The following is a 19,908-nucleotide window of genomic DNA, read 5'->3' as shown; positions in this document are numbered from 1 at the left end:
TTTGCCTATTCCAGATCCTTTGCATTTGTCTTTCTATATATTTACAAACACCCTGTCAATTCCTTCAAAACACTTGGTAACATTTTGATAGGTCATATACTAAGTCCATTGAATGACTTGGGGAAAACTGACATCTTAAAAATATTAGTCCTGTGATCCATAAACATAGTAGACCTTTCCATTTGGGGTCTTTTATAATTTCTCTCAGCAATGTATTATAGTTTTCAGTGCACGGGTCTTACATGTTTTGTCAAATGACAAATTCTTATGTCTAAGAATTTCATATTTTTGATGTTATTTAATTGCTATTGGTTTTGACTACAATTTTTAGTTATTACTAGTATATAGAAATACAGTTGATTTATTTTTGCAACTTTGCTGAACAATTTATTAGAAGTTTTTGGGTCTTTGGAACTTTTTATGTAGACAAGTGTCTACATTATAAGGACAATTTTATTTCTATTCAATCTGTACACTCCTTATTTCTTTTTCTTGCCTATTTCCCTAAAACTTCCAGTTAGATATTAAATAAAAGTGGTAAAAATGGATGTCCTTGTCTTGTTTCTAATCTTAGGGGTAAAGCTTTCAGTCTTTCACTATTAAATATGAAGTTAGCTTTAGGTTTTTCAATTATGCACCTTATGAGGCTGAGAAAGTTCCCTTCTATGGATACTAAATATTGCTAAGTGCTTTTTCCTCTATCTATTGAGATAATCATATTTACCCCATTATGTTGGCTAATGTGGTGAATCACACTGATTAAAAAATTTTTAATGTTTACTTTTGACAGAGACAGAGACAGAGTGGGGGAGGGGCAGAGAGAGAATGGGAGACACAGAATCTGAAGCAGGCTCCAGGCTCTGAGTTGTCAGCATGGAGTCTGACGCAGGGCTGGAACTCATAGACTGTGAGATCATGACCTGAGCCGAAGTCAGACACTTAACTGACTGAGCCACTTAGTCAATCAATCATGATTGATTTTTGAATGTTAAACAAAACATTACTGAAATAAACTCCATTTGGTCATGATATATCCTTTTTGCACACTGTTGTCTAATTGACTAAAATTTTGTGAAGAATTTTCATATCAATATTTATTAAGAATATTGGACTATAGTCTTCTTTTTCTTTTACTGCCTTTGTCTAGTTCTAGTATCAGGATATTTCCAGCTTTGTAAAATGAGTTGGGAAGTTTATTCCTTTTCTATTTTCTAGAAGAGTTTCCACTGAATTGTTACTATTTCTTCCTTAAAATATGAGTCAGATTTGAAAGGGAAATTATCTGGGCCTGGAATTTTTGGAAAAGCTTTCAACTAAAAATTCAATATCTTTAATAAATATAGGATGACTTATGGTATTTATTTTTTTCTTTAGTCATCTTTGGTAATTTGCGTTTAAGTACTTTTCTCATTTCATCTAAGTTGTTGAATTTATTGGCATAAAATTTTAATAATATTATTCCTTTAATGTCTGTAGTATCTATAGTGATGTCTCATCTCTAATTCTTGATATTGGCCTTTTGTACCTTCTCTTTTTTTTCTTGATTGAATTGATTCAAAGTACTAGCTTTTGGTTTCACTGATTTATGCTCTTATTTTCTGTATTCCATTTCATTGATTTATGTTCTTTAGTTTTTCCTTCCTTCTGTCTTTTAGGGCTCATATTGCTGTCCTTTTCCAAGTTTCTTAGAGAAGCCACCTAGATCATTAATTTGAGACTTTATATATATTTTCTGAAGTTTATTTATTTTTATTTTACTTATTATTTTTTTAATGTTTATCTTTGAGAGAGAGAGAGTGTAAGTGGGAGGGACAGAGAGAGAAGGAGACACAGGTTCTGAAGCAGGCTCTAGGTACTGAGCTGTCAGCACAGAGCCCAACATGGGGCTTGAACTCATGAACCATGAGATCATGACCTGAGCCAATGTTGGATGCTTAACCAACTGAGCCATCCAGGTGTCCCAAAGTTTGTTTATTTTTGAGAGAGAGAGCACCCACGAGGAGAGGGCCAGAGAGAGAGAGAGAGAGAGAGGAAGAGAGACAAACCCAAGCAGGCTCTGTGCTGACAGAGGAGAGCATAATGCCAGGCTCAATCTTGTGGAATGTGAGATATGACCTGAGCTGAAACCAAGGGTTGGATGCTTAACCAACTGAGCCCCCCAGGTGCCCCTATATTTTTCTAATAAGTATTCAATGCTATAAATGTCTCTTGAAGCAAGGCTTTATAGCTTCATTCCACAAATTTCAAGGTCATGTCTTCATATTCTTTTTGTTTAAAAAAATTTTTTTTTCAACGTTTTTATTTATTTTTGGGACAGAGAGAGACAGAGCATGAACGGGGGAGGGGCAGAGAGAGAGGGAGACACAGAATCGGAAACAGGCTCCAGGCTCTGAGCCATCAGCCCAGAGCCTGACACGGGGCTCGAACTCGCGGACCGCGAGATCGTGACCTGGCTGAAGTCGGACGCTTAACCGACTGCGCCACCCAGGCGCCCCCATTCTTTTTGTTTTTAAATGTTTGAGAGACAGAGTGCATGTGTGCACATGCATGACTGAAGGAGGGGCAGAGAGAGACAATCTCAAGCAGGCTCATGGCTGTCAGTGCAGAGCCCAACATGGGACTTGATTTCATGAACCATGATATCATGACCTGAGCTGAAATCAAGAGTCAGATGCTTAACTGACTGAGTCACCCAGGCACCCCCAAGTCTTCATTTTTATTCAGTTTGAAATACTTTCTAATTTCCCTGTGAATTATTCTTTGGCTCCTAGGTTATTTAGGAATATGTTTCTCAGTTTCCAGATACTTAGAAATTTTGTGGAAATACCGGTACAGATTTTTCATTTAACTTCATTGTGGCCAGAGAACATATTTTGAGGCTTTATAATATATTCATACTTGCTTTATGACTCACTATACAATCTATCATGATAAAACTTCCTGTACACTTGAAAATAATGTTAATTCTGTTGGGTGAGGAATTCTATACATGTCAATAAGGTCAAGTTGGTTAAAAGTGCTGTTTAAGTCTTCTGTCTCCGTAGTGATTTTGTATTTGTTCTAACAGTTATTGAGAGAGATGTACTGAAATCTCTGACTGTAATTGTAGATTCATTTCTTTTTATAGTTCTATCAGTTTGGTTAATAAAATCTGAAGCTCTGTACCTAGTTAGGATTATCATGTTTTCTTGATGAACTGCCCCCTTTTTTATTATTAAATGATCTTTTTATAGTTTATAATATTCTTTGCTATGAAATCTTTGTTATTAATATGATCATTCCAGCTTTCCTTACATTGATATTAGCATATTTCTTGGTTCCTGTTTTTTTTTCAATATTATAATTGTTCAATATCAATGTGATTATTTAGTATCACAAACTCTGCCTTTTTAACTGGGAATGTTAAAAGCCATTCACATTTAATATGATTTTTGATATGGTTGGGATTAAATATACCAATTTTCTATTTGCTTTATATTTGTCTTATCTTTAATTTGGTTCCATAATCCTTTTAAATACATTTTGGATTGATTCTATTTTTTTCCTTTTTACTGGTAGATTAGCTGGTAGATTTTTTTACTGCTAGATTTTTTTTTTTTTAAATGGCCGCTTCCCTTAAGGTTTACGATATATTCTTTATCTTCTTACACTCTACATTCAAGAAATACTATACTACTCTACATATAACATAAGACCCTTACAACAGTACACTTTCAATTCCCCAGCCTCTGTGTTACTTCTACATGTTATAAAGTTTAAGGCACATTGTTCATATATATTTTTAATAGCAAATTATCTTTAAATTTCTTTTGAAATAAGGAAAAAGTTTTTTTATTTACATAGCTACTATTTATGATGTTTTTCTTTCCTTTTTGTCAATACAGACTTCTATCTGGTATCATTTTCTTTTACTGGCAGGCTTCCTTTAATATTTTTAAAGTGTTAGTCTGCTGATGGTAAATTATTTCAGCATTTGTATGTTTGAAAAAAAATTTGTTTTGCCTTTACTTTTTTTTTTTAATGTTTATTTTTCAGAGAGAGAGATAGAATGAGGGAGGGGGAGGGGCAGAGAAAGAGAAAGAGAGAGAACAGAATCCAAAGCAGGCTCCAGGCTCTGAGCTGTCAGCACAGAGCCCAACACTGGGCTTGAACTCAAGAACCGTGATATCATGACCTGAGCCAAAGTCGGACGTTTAACCGACTGAGCCATCTAGGCACTCCCTTGCCTTTACTTTTGAAGTTTTTCCTGGGTATAGATTTCTGGGTTGACAAGGGTTTTTTTTTTTTCTTACATTTTTCTCTGATGTGAAGCTTAACTTCAACAATAAGACTTTATAAAATCAAGGAACAAAGCAAAGGAAGAGCATTTAGATATGAGAAATAAGTACAATATATCCAGTTGGGGAAGAGACAAAAATCAAATGGTAGGCTTTGATAGCATCCATAACCTCAAAAGGTCTTCCCATGTGCTGTGTGGAAAGACCACATGGCTGTTTTTTTTCATCTTTAAACAATATTAAGACATACGGATGAATATTACCCAATAGTACATACTAGGCAATATAAAAAATACCTTATCTATCTTTAACCATGATTGATTTAATTTATATATACAACTATTTTTTATATATGAATGTATGTATATATGTAAATTTTATTTTGTGGTAAGAATACATAACATGAGATCTACCTTTCCAACAAAATTTTAAGTGTCCATTATTGTTGGCAATAGGTACACATTGCAAAGCAGATCTCTAGAGCTCATTCATCTTGCTTAACTGAAACTTTCTGCCCATTTATTAGTACATCTACACATGTATCGATATATAAATACTGAAACACATCTAAAGAATTATATGTAATCTTCTTGTTATAACTAAAATTTGGGGTACCTTCATATTTCGGATACTCTAAGTTCAGGAAATGCATAAAATGCTCCAAACATAATACAGTAGGGTGGAATATAAATGCTTAGAAAATCAGGTGTGTATGACACCATCTATAGTAAGAATCAAAGGAGTAAAAAGAACACCAATGCTTTGTTATTCTGTCCCCTTTTCCAGCTAAAGCCATTAGGTTAATAGCACCTATAAAAATTTTTATTCAACAGAAAATGGCCAAACTTGAGATCTAGCAACATAGACTCAATTCATTTTCTTTTTATAGCTTGATTTATTGTGTTTCTCACTTGGAATTATTTTATAACAGTACTAAAACATTCCATATACTTTTCTCTGATACTTACCAAAGTAGATAAGGTTGTAAAATAACAGTATTAATCCTACTACTATTAACAGCATTAAAAATAATCTTCATAAACATCATATATATTTCTAAAAGCCTGAGTTGTGACATAAAACAAGTTTATAAACAGATCGTTATTAAATTTGCTTCCTTTGCTCACACTTAAATAAAGAAAGAGCTGAGGTTTGGGGAAAGTATTAAAGTCCACAATAGAAACAAGAGTAGCTAAATCATTAAATGAGTATTGGTCTCCCCTGTGTGTCTCTGCTATATAAATTAATCCCATTAGTCTTTAATGTTATTAAATGACAACGTTTGCCAAATGTACCGCTCTTCATACTTCCTTGTACCCCCTGCCACTGTGTACTCTGCTCTGGATACCTGCATCACCTCCAGCTTTCCTCCATTTATCAGTCTCTCTCTTTCCCTTAAATCTTTAACCTCCCTTACTCTATGGTGCCTACTCCCAGCATTTACTTCACTGCTTTCTAATCCTCCACTCCTAAAATGTCAGTGTACTCCAGAATCCCATCAGAATCCCTTCTCTTTATAATCTCCACTCTGAAAACATGCATTCACTCCTTGTGAATTCGACTACTTCTTGCATTTTGGTGACTCCCAAATCTACATAATTAGCCTGGATTTTTCTCAGGATTTTCCATCTAATTATACTAAAGGATGTCAAACATAGTATGCCCAAAATGAAATTTATCATTTCACCCGTTTGTCCCCAAACCTACTTTTCCTCACTGATTCCAAATACTAGTTAATAGAACAACCTGTCCAAGCCAGAAATTTGGTGGCTCCTCAAATTCTCTCTTCTGCTCATCCTCAAATCCAATTGGTAAGTTCTACAAGTTCTACCTCAAATTTCACATACTTATTTCCTTTATTCTTCCACTACTGCCATTTCTTTAATGTAGGACCTTAACATCTCTTGTCCAGTGACTGCACTAGCTTACTCCTCCAATTTAATCTTACACTAACCTAAGTTGTATTTCACTTAATTTGGCTTGTCCGGTGACTGTTTTAAATTAAATCACTTCACACTCTCCTGTCCCCAACACACACTTAAAACGCCCCAATGGTAGCCTTCTTACATACAGGATAAAGTTCAAAGTTCAAAGATCTTTATATGGTCTCCAAGGCCATTTGTGACCTTACATCTCTTTTTTCAGGGAGAACTTTTTTGTTCCTTCAGAAATGAGCATACTCTATCCCAGCTGTTAATGTATTATTCTGTAATTGTTATTTTACATATCTCTGCCTTAAAGGAGTTCCTTAAAGGAAGGAATTCCTTAAAGACAAAAACCTACAATACTCATCTTTACATCCACAGTGACTAAATACAGTATCTAGTTTATAACAGGTTTCCATTTAATGCTTCTGTTGTTGATGTCATAATAACAGGGAAGACTTTACAGTTTTTTTTTCCCTCCTTCATGAGCATTTCTGAACAAATGACCTAGCTTTCCAAACTCGTATAGCCTAGACCACACTCATAAAATAGGAAACAAGTGTTTCAGCTTGGTTCATGGAGCCAAGGCCAAATAAAATGAAGATAATCTAGCAAAATCAGACATATCTGGACACATGTATGTACACTTACAAAGTAGTACACTCATAATATGTATAGACCTTCTGTGAAAAGTTAATAGGTGGTTAGAACCTATGGTTTGGGTCACATAATTTTAATTAATCACCAAAGTCTACTTACAGAAGAGATACGAGACAAGATTAGTGGATACAACAGCTTGTTAGATTCACAATCTTTACACGTTAAAAGACCAACAATAAGCTCTTTTTGATGATATTTCTTTGAAAGTATGTAAGTCATCAATAATAAATTGTTCTAATCATTGTCCATAATTATTTATAAACTTACCTGATTATTATATGCATCAGGTGCAAGTTTCTTGTATGTTGGTGCCATAAGAGTAGACAGGTTTTGTAAATGAGACTCCAGTTTCTCTTCCTGTTTAAAATGAATAATTCTACATATTAAATTCTAAATCCCTTTTATATGTGAGAGAGGCTATCAGTAATAAATTTCCCCCTATATCTTAGATCCAAATGACAATATACAGTATCTTTCTTATTAAATAACTAAGGTTTCCTAACATGACTGTCTTTTTTTACATATTTAAATTCAAATTAGTTAACTTACAGTGTAGTATTGGTTTCAGGAGCAGAACCCAGTGATTCGTCGCTTACATATAATACCCATTGCTCATCCCAACAAGTGCCCTCCCTAATGCCCATCAGCCCTCCCCCACCAACCTCCCCTCCGGCAATCCTCAGTTTGTTCTCTGTCTTTAAGTGTCTCTTATGGTTTGCCTCCCTCACTGTTTTAATCTTATTTTTCCTTCCCTTCCCCTATGTTCATCTGTTTTGTCTCTTAAATTCCACAAAATTTCCAAGCAAAAAGTATACACCATATATCATCTATTTTTGCATGTGTTTCCAAGCAAAAAGTATAAACCATCTAATTTTGTATGTGTTATTAGAATATCTAGCTCTTTGGTATTTTTATGATGTTAATTTTATACTTTGTATGTAGATACTCAGCATTTTATAAATATAAGCCTATGCCAGTAATAGGATAGGAGTATGAAGCCATAGAGTCTTAAAGAGGTCACATTCTCTACTCCTCCAATTAGCTGCCAAGGAAGATGAACTATTGGAAAGATTGTTTGGCTCTCTTTATATTTTTAAGTGCTTATATTAAAAAGTTCAAAATTTGAAAAGATCTTTCCATTGAACAAAAAATTACTAGATGCTTCAAATATGGATAAAACTCTCAGAAGTAGATTGTGGTATATTTGAAGAACTTTGTAAGGTTTACTTGAAAGGAGGAATGTTCAGTTGCTCCTCCTCCCTACAAAGAACAGATTTTCCAGGTAATATGCTTATAAAATGGGAGGCGATGATACTCAGTTATTCCATTCATCCTTAGAGGTTCTCATTTCATAGTGATATTTCTCTAAGAATGTTGATGTAACTACCTGGCAGAGATATACTAATTTGTATTTTAGAAGGTGAGGAGGTTTCTAAGCCAGGCTCTCCTACCGCCCTGAGGGAGGATGTTCCTATCCATCCCCAGGATTTGCTTTATATTAAATATGGTGAAAGTGATAAACTTTTATAAAATATTGGTTAAAAACAAAAGCTCTCCAGTGTGGGAAATTAAAGTGGCTGACGACATGTAGCCCATTTAATAAAGTTTATTGAAAATATAATCCTGTGGGGGTGCTTGGGTGGCTTAGTCAATTAAGCTTTCGACTTCAGCTCAGGTCATGACTTCACAGTGTGAGTTTGAGCCCCACATCTGGCTCCTTGCTGGCCGTGCAGAGCCTGCATGGCATTTGCTCTCTCTCTCCCTCCCCCACTTGTGTGCACGCTCTCTCTCAAAATAAATAAACTTTATATATACATACACACACACGTTTATATATATAATATATATAAAATCCTGTGAAGAAAATTACATCATGATTTCAAGAATTTTTGCACTTTATTAAATTTCCACTTACTATTATAGTCACAAATAATAAAGCAACAAAGTTTTCATTTAGAGGGACATATCAATACTATAGTATGCATAGTATAACTATATATTTCAATTGCATTTAATCTTTGTAAGATAATTGTAAGGTTCAGAGAGTCAGTAAAAATTTGGTCATATCTAAATGTAAACATACTGAAGTTTCTGGATTATTCAATGAGCAAACTCTAGAAGCTACCCAAAAGTTATATTTGAGACCCATGTGTAAGTTATATTGGAGAAACATATAAATTCTTTAAAAAAATTTTTGTTAATGTCTGTTAATTTTTGAGAGAGAGACACAGAATGTGAGCAGGGGAGGGGCAGAGAGAGGGAGACACAGAATCCGAAACAGGCTCCAGGCTCCGATCTGTCAGCACAGAGCACAATGCGGCGTTTGAAGTCACGAACCGTGAGATCATGACCTGAACTGAAGTCGGATGCTTAACCGACTGAGCCATCTAGGTACCCCAAGAGAAATATATAATTTCAATTACATTTATATTAAAATCTAAATATTTTTTAGTTTCTTGAGTGCATTCATTATGATAACTTTAAGCTATCAAATCTCAGGGTATGAAAATGTGATTAGAAATGATCTTTACTGAACGTGGCAGTGATGAATATGACTTTTTAAATTCAGGTTTGAAAGATGAAAGTTGTAACAATGAAATGTTAACATTTAGTTTTAATACCAAAGTGACAGTTATTTAAAACTCTAGAATTAACATGAAAGATAAGTATAGAAGACCATAGGTATTAAGAGTTTATTTTGCTCAAATTTTACTACTTTGGTATCACATGGTTGTTATTATGCTAACTTTATCAAATATTATAATGTGTATCTACAATTTAGCGTAAATTTTGATTTACCTCAGAGGTGAAATCCTCTATGTTAATGAGAATTTAACTGAGTATGTCATACTGTTTACTTCATCTGTACTCATCAATTCTCCATGAAAAATACAGATTATATATCAGGAAGTACACAAACCTCTTTTGGGTCATCCCCAAGCAGCTTAAATTTTCTTGGGATCTTGCTTCTGGCAAACTTACATCCATTGTAGTACATACTCCACGAACAACCAAAAGAAAATGAGGCACCACAGGTCTCGGGGTCCAGCCCTTGACAGGCACAGGTTCTCCTGAGGGATCAAAGGACCAAGTTCATAGCTATCAATAACATTTATGTAGGCTACCAATCTTGTATTCTGGATGTCTGCATGCAAAAATGAATAAAAATTAGTTTTAAAAGAAGTTTAACTCTATTAATTAAGCCTGCCATAACCACATCAGAAAATAACTATTTTAATTGATTTTGAAACACAATTTAAATGACTCTTTATTTTAACATATCACACAGAAAATTACACATAATTTTACAGCTTGCAAATGCTCACAAATAAAACATACTCAAGTAAGTAGCACCCAAAGTAAGAAACAAACATATACTGGCACTCCACAATCTCCTAATATGCCCAGTAAGCTGTAATAATAATTTCTATCAGAAGAGATTTGTGCCAATTTCATTCTGTATACAGTGTACTGTATATATATATGGGGATGTATATGTATGTGCAGTTTTGCATATTTTTATACTATAGTATGTATATGTATGTATATGTATATACACACACACACACACACATTTTTGCTTACTCATATATATACTATATAGCGTATTTTTATTTTTATTTATAGAAAATACCATGCTTATTTTTATTTATAAATGTAGTATAAAAATGGGTAAAACTCTATATATACACAGGTACACACATACACACAATTAGATAGTATAAGCTTATTTGTGTCTTGTTATTTTTGTTCAACATTATGTTTGGGATATCCATATCATTGCATATAGTTGTACTTTTTCATGTGTTTATTCATGGAGTGCAATTTTCCATTGTATAAATATTTCACAAATTAACCATTCTACCATTGATAGGCATTTGAATACTTTCCAGTTTTTGGCTAAAATACAGTATTATGACTTTAGAGCCTAAGCCAGATATATCCTAAGAAACATAAGCAGACAAATTCAGCAAAGAAACCAAAAACAAAAAACCAAAGAAATAAAAAATGATGAAACAACCTACTAGGAAAACTAGTATTCTATTATGATTATTGTTATTAGTATTTATTATTCAATTATTTTTTCCAGATTTTTTGAGGTATAATTGACAAATAGTTAAGATATTGAAAGTGTACAAAGTGATTTGATGTATGTGTGCATTGTGAAAGGATTTGCCCACTGAGTAGTTAATATATCTATTACCTCACATATTTAACTCCCCTTTTTTTGGTAAAGAACAATTAAGTTATATTCTTTTAGCAAATTCCAATTATACAATACAGTATTATCAACTATAGTCCCCATGCTACACATTAGATCCTTAGACCTGATTCATTTTATAACTGAAAGACTGTACCCTTTTATCAACCTTTCCCTATTTCCCCTGTCCCCACAACCACTTTTCTACTCTGTTTCAGAGTTCTACTTTTTGGTTTGTTTCTTTTTGATTCCACACAGAAGTAACATCATGTAGTCTCTGTCTTTCTCTGCTTGGCTTATTTCACTTAGCATAATGTCTTCCAGATTTATCCATCTTGTTACAAATGACAAGATTCCCTCCTTTTTTAAGACTGAATAATACCTTTCTCCTTCCCTCCCCTCCCTTCTCCTCTCCCCTCCCCCTCCTTCCCTCCTTTCGTGCCCCTCTCCTTCCCTTCCTTTCTTTCCCCTCTCCCTCTTTCTCCATACCAGATCATTTTTATCCACTCACCCATTGGTGGACTCTTAGGTTGTCTCTACACATTTTTTAGTGCAGATAATGCTGCAGTGAACACTGAAGTGCATAAACTCTTTGAGATAATGATTTCATTTCCTTTGGATATATACTCAGAAGGGAGGTTGCTGGGTCATAATAGAAGTGGTAGTTCTATTGTTAATTTTTTGAAGAATCTCCATACTGTTTTCCATAGTGTACCAGTTTATGCTCTCACTAACAGTATACAAGGATTCCTTTTCTCCACATTCTTGCTAGCATTCTTATCTTTTTGGTAATAAACATCCCAACAGGTGTCAGTTGATACCTCATAGTTTTTATTTGTATCTCCCCAATGATTAGTGATGTTGAGCACATTTTCATGTACCTGTTTGCCATTTGTACGCATTCTCGGTAAAAATGTCTATTCAGGTCCTTTGCCCAATTTAATTGGTTTGCTTTTTTGCTATTGAGTTGTATAGGTTCTTTGCATACTTGGATATTAACCTCTTTCTGGGTGTCTGGTTTGAAAACATTTTCTCCCATTCCATAAACTGCTTCTTCATTTTGTTGATGGTTTCCTCTACTGTTCAGCTTTTTGGTTTGCTGTAGTCACTCTTACTTTGCTTTTGTTGCCTTTGCTGTTGTTGTTAAATGCAAAAAACCACTGTCAAGATCAATTCCAAGAAGTTTACCCCTATGTTTTTTTTTTTTCCCTGGGAGTTTTACAGTTTCAGGTCTTCTGTTCAAAACTTTAATCCATTTTGAGTTGATTTTTGTGTACAGTGTAGGAGAGGTCCAGTTTCATTCTTCTGGGTGTGATATCCACTTTCCCCAATAGCGCTTATTGAAGAATGATCCTTCTCCCATTGTATAGTCTTGGTTTCATTAAAAAAATTAACTGACCATATTTTCATACATGTATTTGTTGGCTTTGAATTCAGTTCCATTGATTAAAGTGTTTGTTTTGATGCCAGTACCATACTGTTTAATTAATATAGCTCTGCAATATAGTTTGAAATCAGAAAGTATAATGGCTCCAGCTTTGTTTTTCTTTTTTTTTTTTTTTTTTAAATTTTTTTTTTTTTTCAACGTTTATTTATTTTTGGGACAGAGAGAGACAGAGCATGAACGGGGGAGGGGCAGAGAGAGAGGGAGACATAGAATCGGAAACAGGCTCCAGGCTCTGAGCCATCAGCCCAGAGCCCGACGCGGGGCTCGAACCCACAGACTGCGAGATCGTGACCTGGCTGAAGTCGGACGCCTAACCGACTGCGCCACCCAGGCGCCCCTCCAGCTTTGTTTTTCATTCTCAAGACTGCTTTGACCGTTTGGGGTCATTTGTGATTCCCTATAAATTTAGGATTCGTTTTTCAATTACCATGAAAAATGCCATTGGAATTTTGATAGAGAATACATTGATTCCACAGATTGTTTTGGGTACTATGGGCATTTTAACAATATTGATTCTTCCAATCCATGAACATAGGCTATCTTTCCATTTATTTGTCTTTTTTGATTTCTTTCATCAATCTTTTGGGGTTTTCAGTACACAGATTTTCATCTCCTTGCTTAAATTTATTCCTAGGTGTTTTATTCTTTTTGATGCTTGTGTAAATGTGATTGTTTCCTTAATTTCTCTTTCTGTTAGTTCGTTGTTAGTATATAGAAACATAACTGATTTTTGTATATTGATGTATGCTACAACTTTACTGAATTTGTTTATTAGTTCTAACAGTTTTTTTGATGAGGTCTTTAGAATTTTCTATCTGTAATATCATGTCCTCTACATATAGTGATACTTTTACTTCATCCTTTATTTGGATGCCTTTTATTTTCTTGCCAGATTGTTCTGGCTAGTATTTCAAATAATTTATTGAATGAAAGTGGTGACAGTAGGCATTTTTTCGTCTTATTCCTGATCTTAGAGTAAAGCCTTTCAGCTTTTCATCACTGAGTATAATGTTAACTGTGGTTTCCTCATATGTGGTCTTTATTATGTTGAGGTACTTTCCTTCTATACTCAGTTTTTATTATGAAAGGATGTTGAACTTTGTTAAACATGTTTTCTGTGCTTCTTGAGATGATTATACAATTTTTATCCTTAATTTTGTTAATGTGGAATTGATTGGGTATGTTGAACCATTCTTGCATTTCTGGAGTAAATCCCACTTGATTATGGTATATGATCCTTTTAATGTACTATTGGACTTGGTTTGCTAATATTCTGTTGAGAGTTTTTGCATTTAACTTTTCATCAGGGATACTGGCAGATAATTTTCTGTTTTTGTAGTGTCCCTGTCTGGTTTTGGTATCAGTGTAATGTTGGCCTTGTAAAGTGAGTTTGTAAATAATTCCTTTTCTTCAACTTTCTGAAAGAGTTTGAGGACTGTGAATTCATCTTCAAATGTTTGGTAGAATTCACCATTGAGGCCATCTGATCCTGGACTTTTCTTTGTTGTGAGGTTTCTGATTACTGACTCAATATCCTTACTAGTAATTGGTCTGTTCAGATTTTCTTTTTCTTCATGATTCAGTTTTGGTAAGTTGTATGTGTTTAGGAAGTTAGCCATTTCCTCTAGGTTGTCCAACCTGTGGGTGTACAATTGTTCATAGTGTTCAGTTATAATCTTTTGTATTTGTGTGGTATCACCTGAAATGTCTTCTCTTTCATTTATAATTGTATTTCTTTGAGTCCTCCTTTTTCTTCGTAAGTGTAAAGGTTTATTATTTTGTTTATATTTTCAAAAAAGTAGCTCTTAGTTTCATTCATCTTTTCCATTGTCTTTTTAGTCTCTATTTCATTTATTTCCACTCTGACGCTTATTATTTCCTTCCTTCTGCTAACTTTGGGCTTAGTTTGTTCTTTATTAGTTTCCTTAAAGTGTAAAGTTAGGTCGTTTGAGATTAAAAAAAATTTTTTTTTAAATGCTTATTTGTGTGTGTGTGTGTGTGTGTGTGTGTGTGTGAGAGAGAGAGAGAGAGAGAGAGAGAGAGAGAGAGAGATCGTGAGTGGGGGAGGGGTAGAAAGAGACAGAAACAGAGTCCAAAGCAGGCTCCGGGCTCTGAGATGTCAGTACAGAGCCCAATGCAGGGCTCAAACCCATGAACTGTGAGATCATGACCGGACCTGAAGTCATATACTCAAACAACTGAGCCGCCCAGGCGCCCCTGAGATCTTTCTTTTTTAACGCTGATATTTATTACTATGAAGTTTCCTCTTAAAACTGCTTTTTCTGCAGTCCTAAATTTTCGTGTATTTGTTTCAAGACATTTCTTAGCTGTTATTTCTTTAATAAGCTTTCTACTCCTCTCTATTTTGTCTCAAGGACCCTTTTATATTGGTCCTCTTATGGTGTCTCATAAATTCCTTAAGCTATCTTCACTCTTTTGCATTCTTTTTGCTTGATGTAGTCTACTCCTGAACCCATCTAGTGAATTTTTCAGTTTAGTTATGTATTCTTCAGCTCTGTGACTTATGTTTGCTACTTTAAAATATTTTCTCTTTGTTAAAATTCTTGTTTTGTTTATGCAATTCTGTACTGACTTCAGTGAAAATCACAGTCTTAGTAGTATTTTGAAATTATTTATGTATACTGTGACATAAGGAAGTCATTCTTAATGTCAATAAAAGAATTTCAGTGTAAGAGAAGTGTAAAAGATAAGTAGATATCCTGTAATATTAATTACAAACAGGAAATAACAATATAAATTCATGATTTGAGTTTAAAAGCTCAAAATCACTCTTTCTAAAAAATAATTACTATGCCCACTGAAAATGCCTAAAATTAACAATACCTCGGTGACAATGAACATATCTGGGCAAAAATTATGACCTCTATCATTTCTCATCAAAATGAAATAGGTTAAAACCCCAAGTTAATAATGATACTAAAAAGAAAGAACAGACTAATTGATCATTTTGGGTGATTACTAAGACACCAAATCCCCATTCTCAAATTTCACAACTAAAGATATATACCATGCATTTATCTGTTATTTATTCACAATCTATATTTAATGGCAATCAAACAGTTGATAAGAAAAAAGTTCTTTAAAGATTTCTGGCTAATAAATGCAGAAGGCATGTTGTAATTAGAAATTATCATTTTAGAGATGTCAGCAAAAATGGCAGAATAAGGATCTCTGAAATTTCCCTCCTCCATAACAGCATTGAAAATATTAACAAATACTGTCAGAATTAACTTTTCAGAAACCTGCAAATTAACTAAGACTTGAAGCATTCCAGGGAGTTGATTCAAGAAAAGCAATGAAATTTCAGTAAGAAGAAGCTTTGTGGTTTTTAGTTTGCCCTATTCTCATTGTTCCCAGAACTCTATGACAACCTTCAAAACAACTCACATTTATAGTAAAAATCAGCAGTCTGGCAACCACTGGAAGGGGCAGAACTAGGTTAGCTATCCTCTAGTGCTCCATCGTCAGAAAAGCGTCATTATTTTACCTATTTGGTAGTTCTCTACAAGACACTAATAGCAAGGCTGTCTTCATTTTACCTTAGAGTTCACCTAGTATGTACAGCCTTTTCCCCAGGAGGTGTTTGTAACTGTTAACCACTGTGACTGCCTGAGGTGGTGGATAACAGTTGGCATTAAAAAAAAAAAAAAAAAAAAAAAAAAAGGCTAATTCAAAAGCTTAAAGTTAAAATACTGGAAATAAGATATCCATAGGAGGCTTGCAAAAGCCAACATGTTCCTGGTAAGCCAGAAAGCCATATGCATATTGTATGTTCACTCACAAAAGACATAAACTCTAAACTGACTAAACTTGAAGCTCTGCACAAGCAGGGAATAAAGGGGTAAGGCAGAGTTGTAAATTGCCTGGCTGACTGTTAAAGTCATGCTCCAAAACACATACAGAACTCCCGTGGTAAAGACTGGAAGACTTACTGGTTTTAGGTAACTAAGGATCTCTGTCTAATCATTAGGTGACCACTAAGCTAACCAAGCAGAGATGTCCACAGCTGCTCATGAGGAAATAATATAGATTTTACCATAATAGTTCAGAAAAGTCACTAAACTAACAACAATAACAAAGCCTGGGTAGGGCAGAGAATCTAATTTCCTAAATTACCACATTATATTATTTGAAACGTCCAGTTTGTAACAATTATAAAACATACAAAGAAACAAAGTGTGGTCAATACAGAGGAAGAAGGCAGTTAATAGAAATTGTCAATGAGGGAGTTCAGATGTAAGACTACTAAACAAAGACTATGAGTTATTATTTTAAGTATGTTCAAAAAAACTGAAGGAAACCATGCTTAACAAATTAAAAGTAGGGGTGCCTGGTGGTTCAGGTCGTTAAGTGTCTGACTCTTGATTTAGGCTTGGATCATGATCTCATGGTTTGTCGGTTGGAACCCTGAACCTCACCCCTCTCTCTGACCATCCCCCACTCTTTCTCTCTCTGCCCCCCTCTTTCAAATAAATAAACTTTAAAAAAGTAACTAAATGTAGGAAAACAATGTTTTATCAAGTAGATGAGATAAAACGAAATAGAAACTATAATAATAAAATGGGAATTCTGGAATTGGAAAGTAAAATAACTGAAATTAGAAGGTCCATTAGAATGGTTCAACAGTAGACTTGAGTAAGAGAGAGAAAAAGCAGTGGGGAAAGAAGCTGAAAATAGGTCAGTTGAGATTATCCAGTCCAAGAAACAGAAAAAAGAATGAAGAAAAAACAGCAGAACCTCTGAGACCTATGGGGATACTATCAAGCATACCAACATATTCATAATGAACATCCACAAAGTAGATGAGGGAGAGTAAGACAGTATGAAGTAGGAAAACTATTTGAAGAAATAATAGCCCAAACTCCCCAAATTTGACGAAGATTAACCTACACATTCAAGAAGCTCAGCTAATTCCAAGTAGCATGAAAATTGTGCCACACCTAGAATAATTATAAAACTGTTGAAAGCCAAAGGTAAAGAATCTTGAAAGCAGCAAGAAAACTCATCATATACAAGAGATTTTCAATAAGATTAACAGCTGATGATGCATAAGACATATAGAGGCTAGAGGCGCTGGGATGACATATTTAAATGTTGCAAGAAAAAGACCATCAACTAAGAAATTCTATATATATCAAAACTATGCTTTAAAAGTGAATAATAAGCTAATTCCATGACAAATACTAGAGTGTTTATTGCTATTAGCCCTACTCTACAAGAAATTTTAAATGGAGTCCTTCAGTCTGACAGGAAAGAACACTAGACAGTAATTGAATCCACATGAAAATACAAAGAACACCAGTAAAAGTAAATACATAGGAAAATAGAAACAACCTTATATACGTATGGTTTTTTAACTCTTTTTTCTATATGATGTAAAGGCAACCATATAAAGCAGTAATTATAAATCTGTGTTAATGTATATACAATGCATAAAATTGTATGACAATAACAGCACAAAGGAAAAGGGGTGATTGGAGCTGTATAGGAACAAAGTTTCTGTATATCAGTGTAATTAAATTGGTATTACTCTAAATTATATTGTTATAAGATGTTAACTAAAATCCCCAAGACAACTACTAAATATGTAACTCCAAAAAATATAATAAAAGTGACAAGGGAGTTAAAATGTTCCACTAGAAATATCCATTAAACACAAAATAAGGCAGTGATGGAAGAAGAGTTAAACAAAAGACATACAGAAACTGATAATAAATTGGCAAACAATAAATCCTACTTCAACAGTAATTACATTTACTGTATATGGTTTAAATAATATAATTAAAAGGCAAAGACTGGAAAAATGGATTGAGAATTTCAACTATCTGCCATCTATGAGACTTGGTTTAAGGGTACAAATAGGCTGAAAATAAATGGATAGAAAAAATCATGTAAACAGTGATTAAAAGAGAACTGGAGTAGCTATACTAATAACAAAGTAGGATTTCAGACAATATTATTACCAGAAACAAGTACATTTTATAATAATAAAAGGGTCAGTTCATAAAGATGTAACAACTATAAACACACATGAACCTAAAAATAGGGTACCAAAATAAATAAAGTAAAAAATGACAGAATGAAAGGGAAAAAGATATATCTACTGTTGAAAGTGGAGTACTGAATAATAACAACTAGACAAAACTGAGGAACAAAAACACTAAGTCAACTAAGTTAACTAGTATCTAGAGAACACTTCACCAAACAGCAGAATACATATTCTTCTCAAATGTGCATGGAACATTCTCTAGGACAGACTATATGGCAGATCATAAAGCAAGGCTACCTAAATTTAAATGATTAAAATCATGCAAAGTGTATTCTTTATCAATGGAGTGAAATTATGAATGGAGAAGCAGCAAAGGTGGGTAATTAATCAATATGTATGTATGACACACTCCTAAATAATCAGTGAGTTAACTAAAAAAATCATAAGGGAAGTTAGAAAATACCCTGCAATAAATGAAAATAAAAAGTTAAACTTTATGGGATACATCTAAAGCAGAAGTAGAGGGAAATTTATAGCTTTACATACCTGTATTTAAAAAGTTCTGAAATCAATAAACTAATATTCTACCTTAAAAATCCAGAAAAAGAGCAAAGTAAACACAATACAAATGGCATGAAGGAAATACTAAAGACTAGAGTGGAAATCAATGAAATAAAAAATAGAGACATAGAAATAAAAATGAAATAAAAAATAGAAATAGATAAAATCAAAGAAATCAAAAGTTTTTTGGAAGGATCAACAAAACTGAGAAAACTACACAGACTAAACAAGAAAAGTAAGAGAAAATCCAAACTACAAAATTAGGCATTAAAAACAGGACACTACTACTGACCTTATAAATTATAAGGGAATACTATAAAAATGATAGATCAACAAAGTAGATAACCCAGATGAAATGGACATATTCTTAGACACAAACTACTGAAACTGACTCAAACAGAAAGAGAGAATATAAATATAACTACAACCAATATAAAGACTGATTTAATAACAATAATAAACCTGCCAACAAAGATAAGCCCAGAACTACATGACTTTGCTGGTGAATTCCACCAAACACTTAAGGAATTAGCTCCAATCCTTTACAAATTCTTCCAAAAAATAGAAGAGGGAACACTTTTCAATGCATTCTATGAATCCAGTATTAACCTGATACCAAAAACAAAGACATCACAAGAATGTAATATACTAATATCATTCATTAATATAAAGGTAAGAATCCTAACAAAATACAGCAAACATATTTTAACAACATGAAAGATTTATACATTATAGTCATTTGTGATTTATCTCAGGAATGCAATGTTGGGCCAATGTACAAAAAATTAAAGCAATATAAGACATGATCATCTTAGTAGATGCAGAAA

The 19,908-nt window shown here is 33.7% G+C and overlaps 1 protein-coding gene across 2 annotated transcripts in view; it reads right to left on the bottom strand.

Moving 5' to 3' along the window:
* TET2 (tet methylcytosine dioxygenase 2) overlaps positions 1–19,908 on the bottom strand; it is a 136,031-nt gene that overhangs the window by 10,704 nt on the left and 105,419 nt on the right. For both annotated transcript variants that reach the window (XM_047090798.1, XM_047090799.1), the window contains exons 7-8: positions 9,783–9,933; positions 7,130–7,219 (exon numbers count right to left, since the gene is read on the bottom strand). In XM_047090798.1, the coding sequence (XP_046946754.1) occupies positions 7,130–7,219; positions 9,783–9,933 (241 nt within the window). The remainder of the gene's footprint in view (positions 1–7,129; positions 7,220–9,782; positions 9,934–19,908) is intronic.

Source organism: Lynx rufus, unplaced genomic scaffold, assembly GCF_022079265.1.
Source record: "Lynx rufus isolate CCGP_SWC_20201006 ecotype Redwood Valley unplaced genomic scaffold, mLynRuf1.p SCAF_3, whole genome shotgun sequence".
Classification (NCBI taxonomy): Eukaryota; Metazoa; Chordata; class Mammalia; order Carnivora; family Felidae; genus Lynx; species Lynx rufus.
The sequence above is the reverse complement of the archived record's forward strand: the minus strand, read 5'-3'. Positions and strand labels throughout refer to the sequence as shown.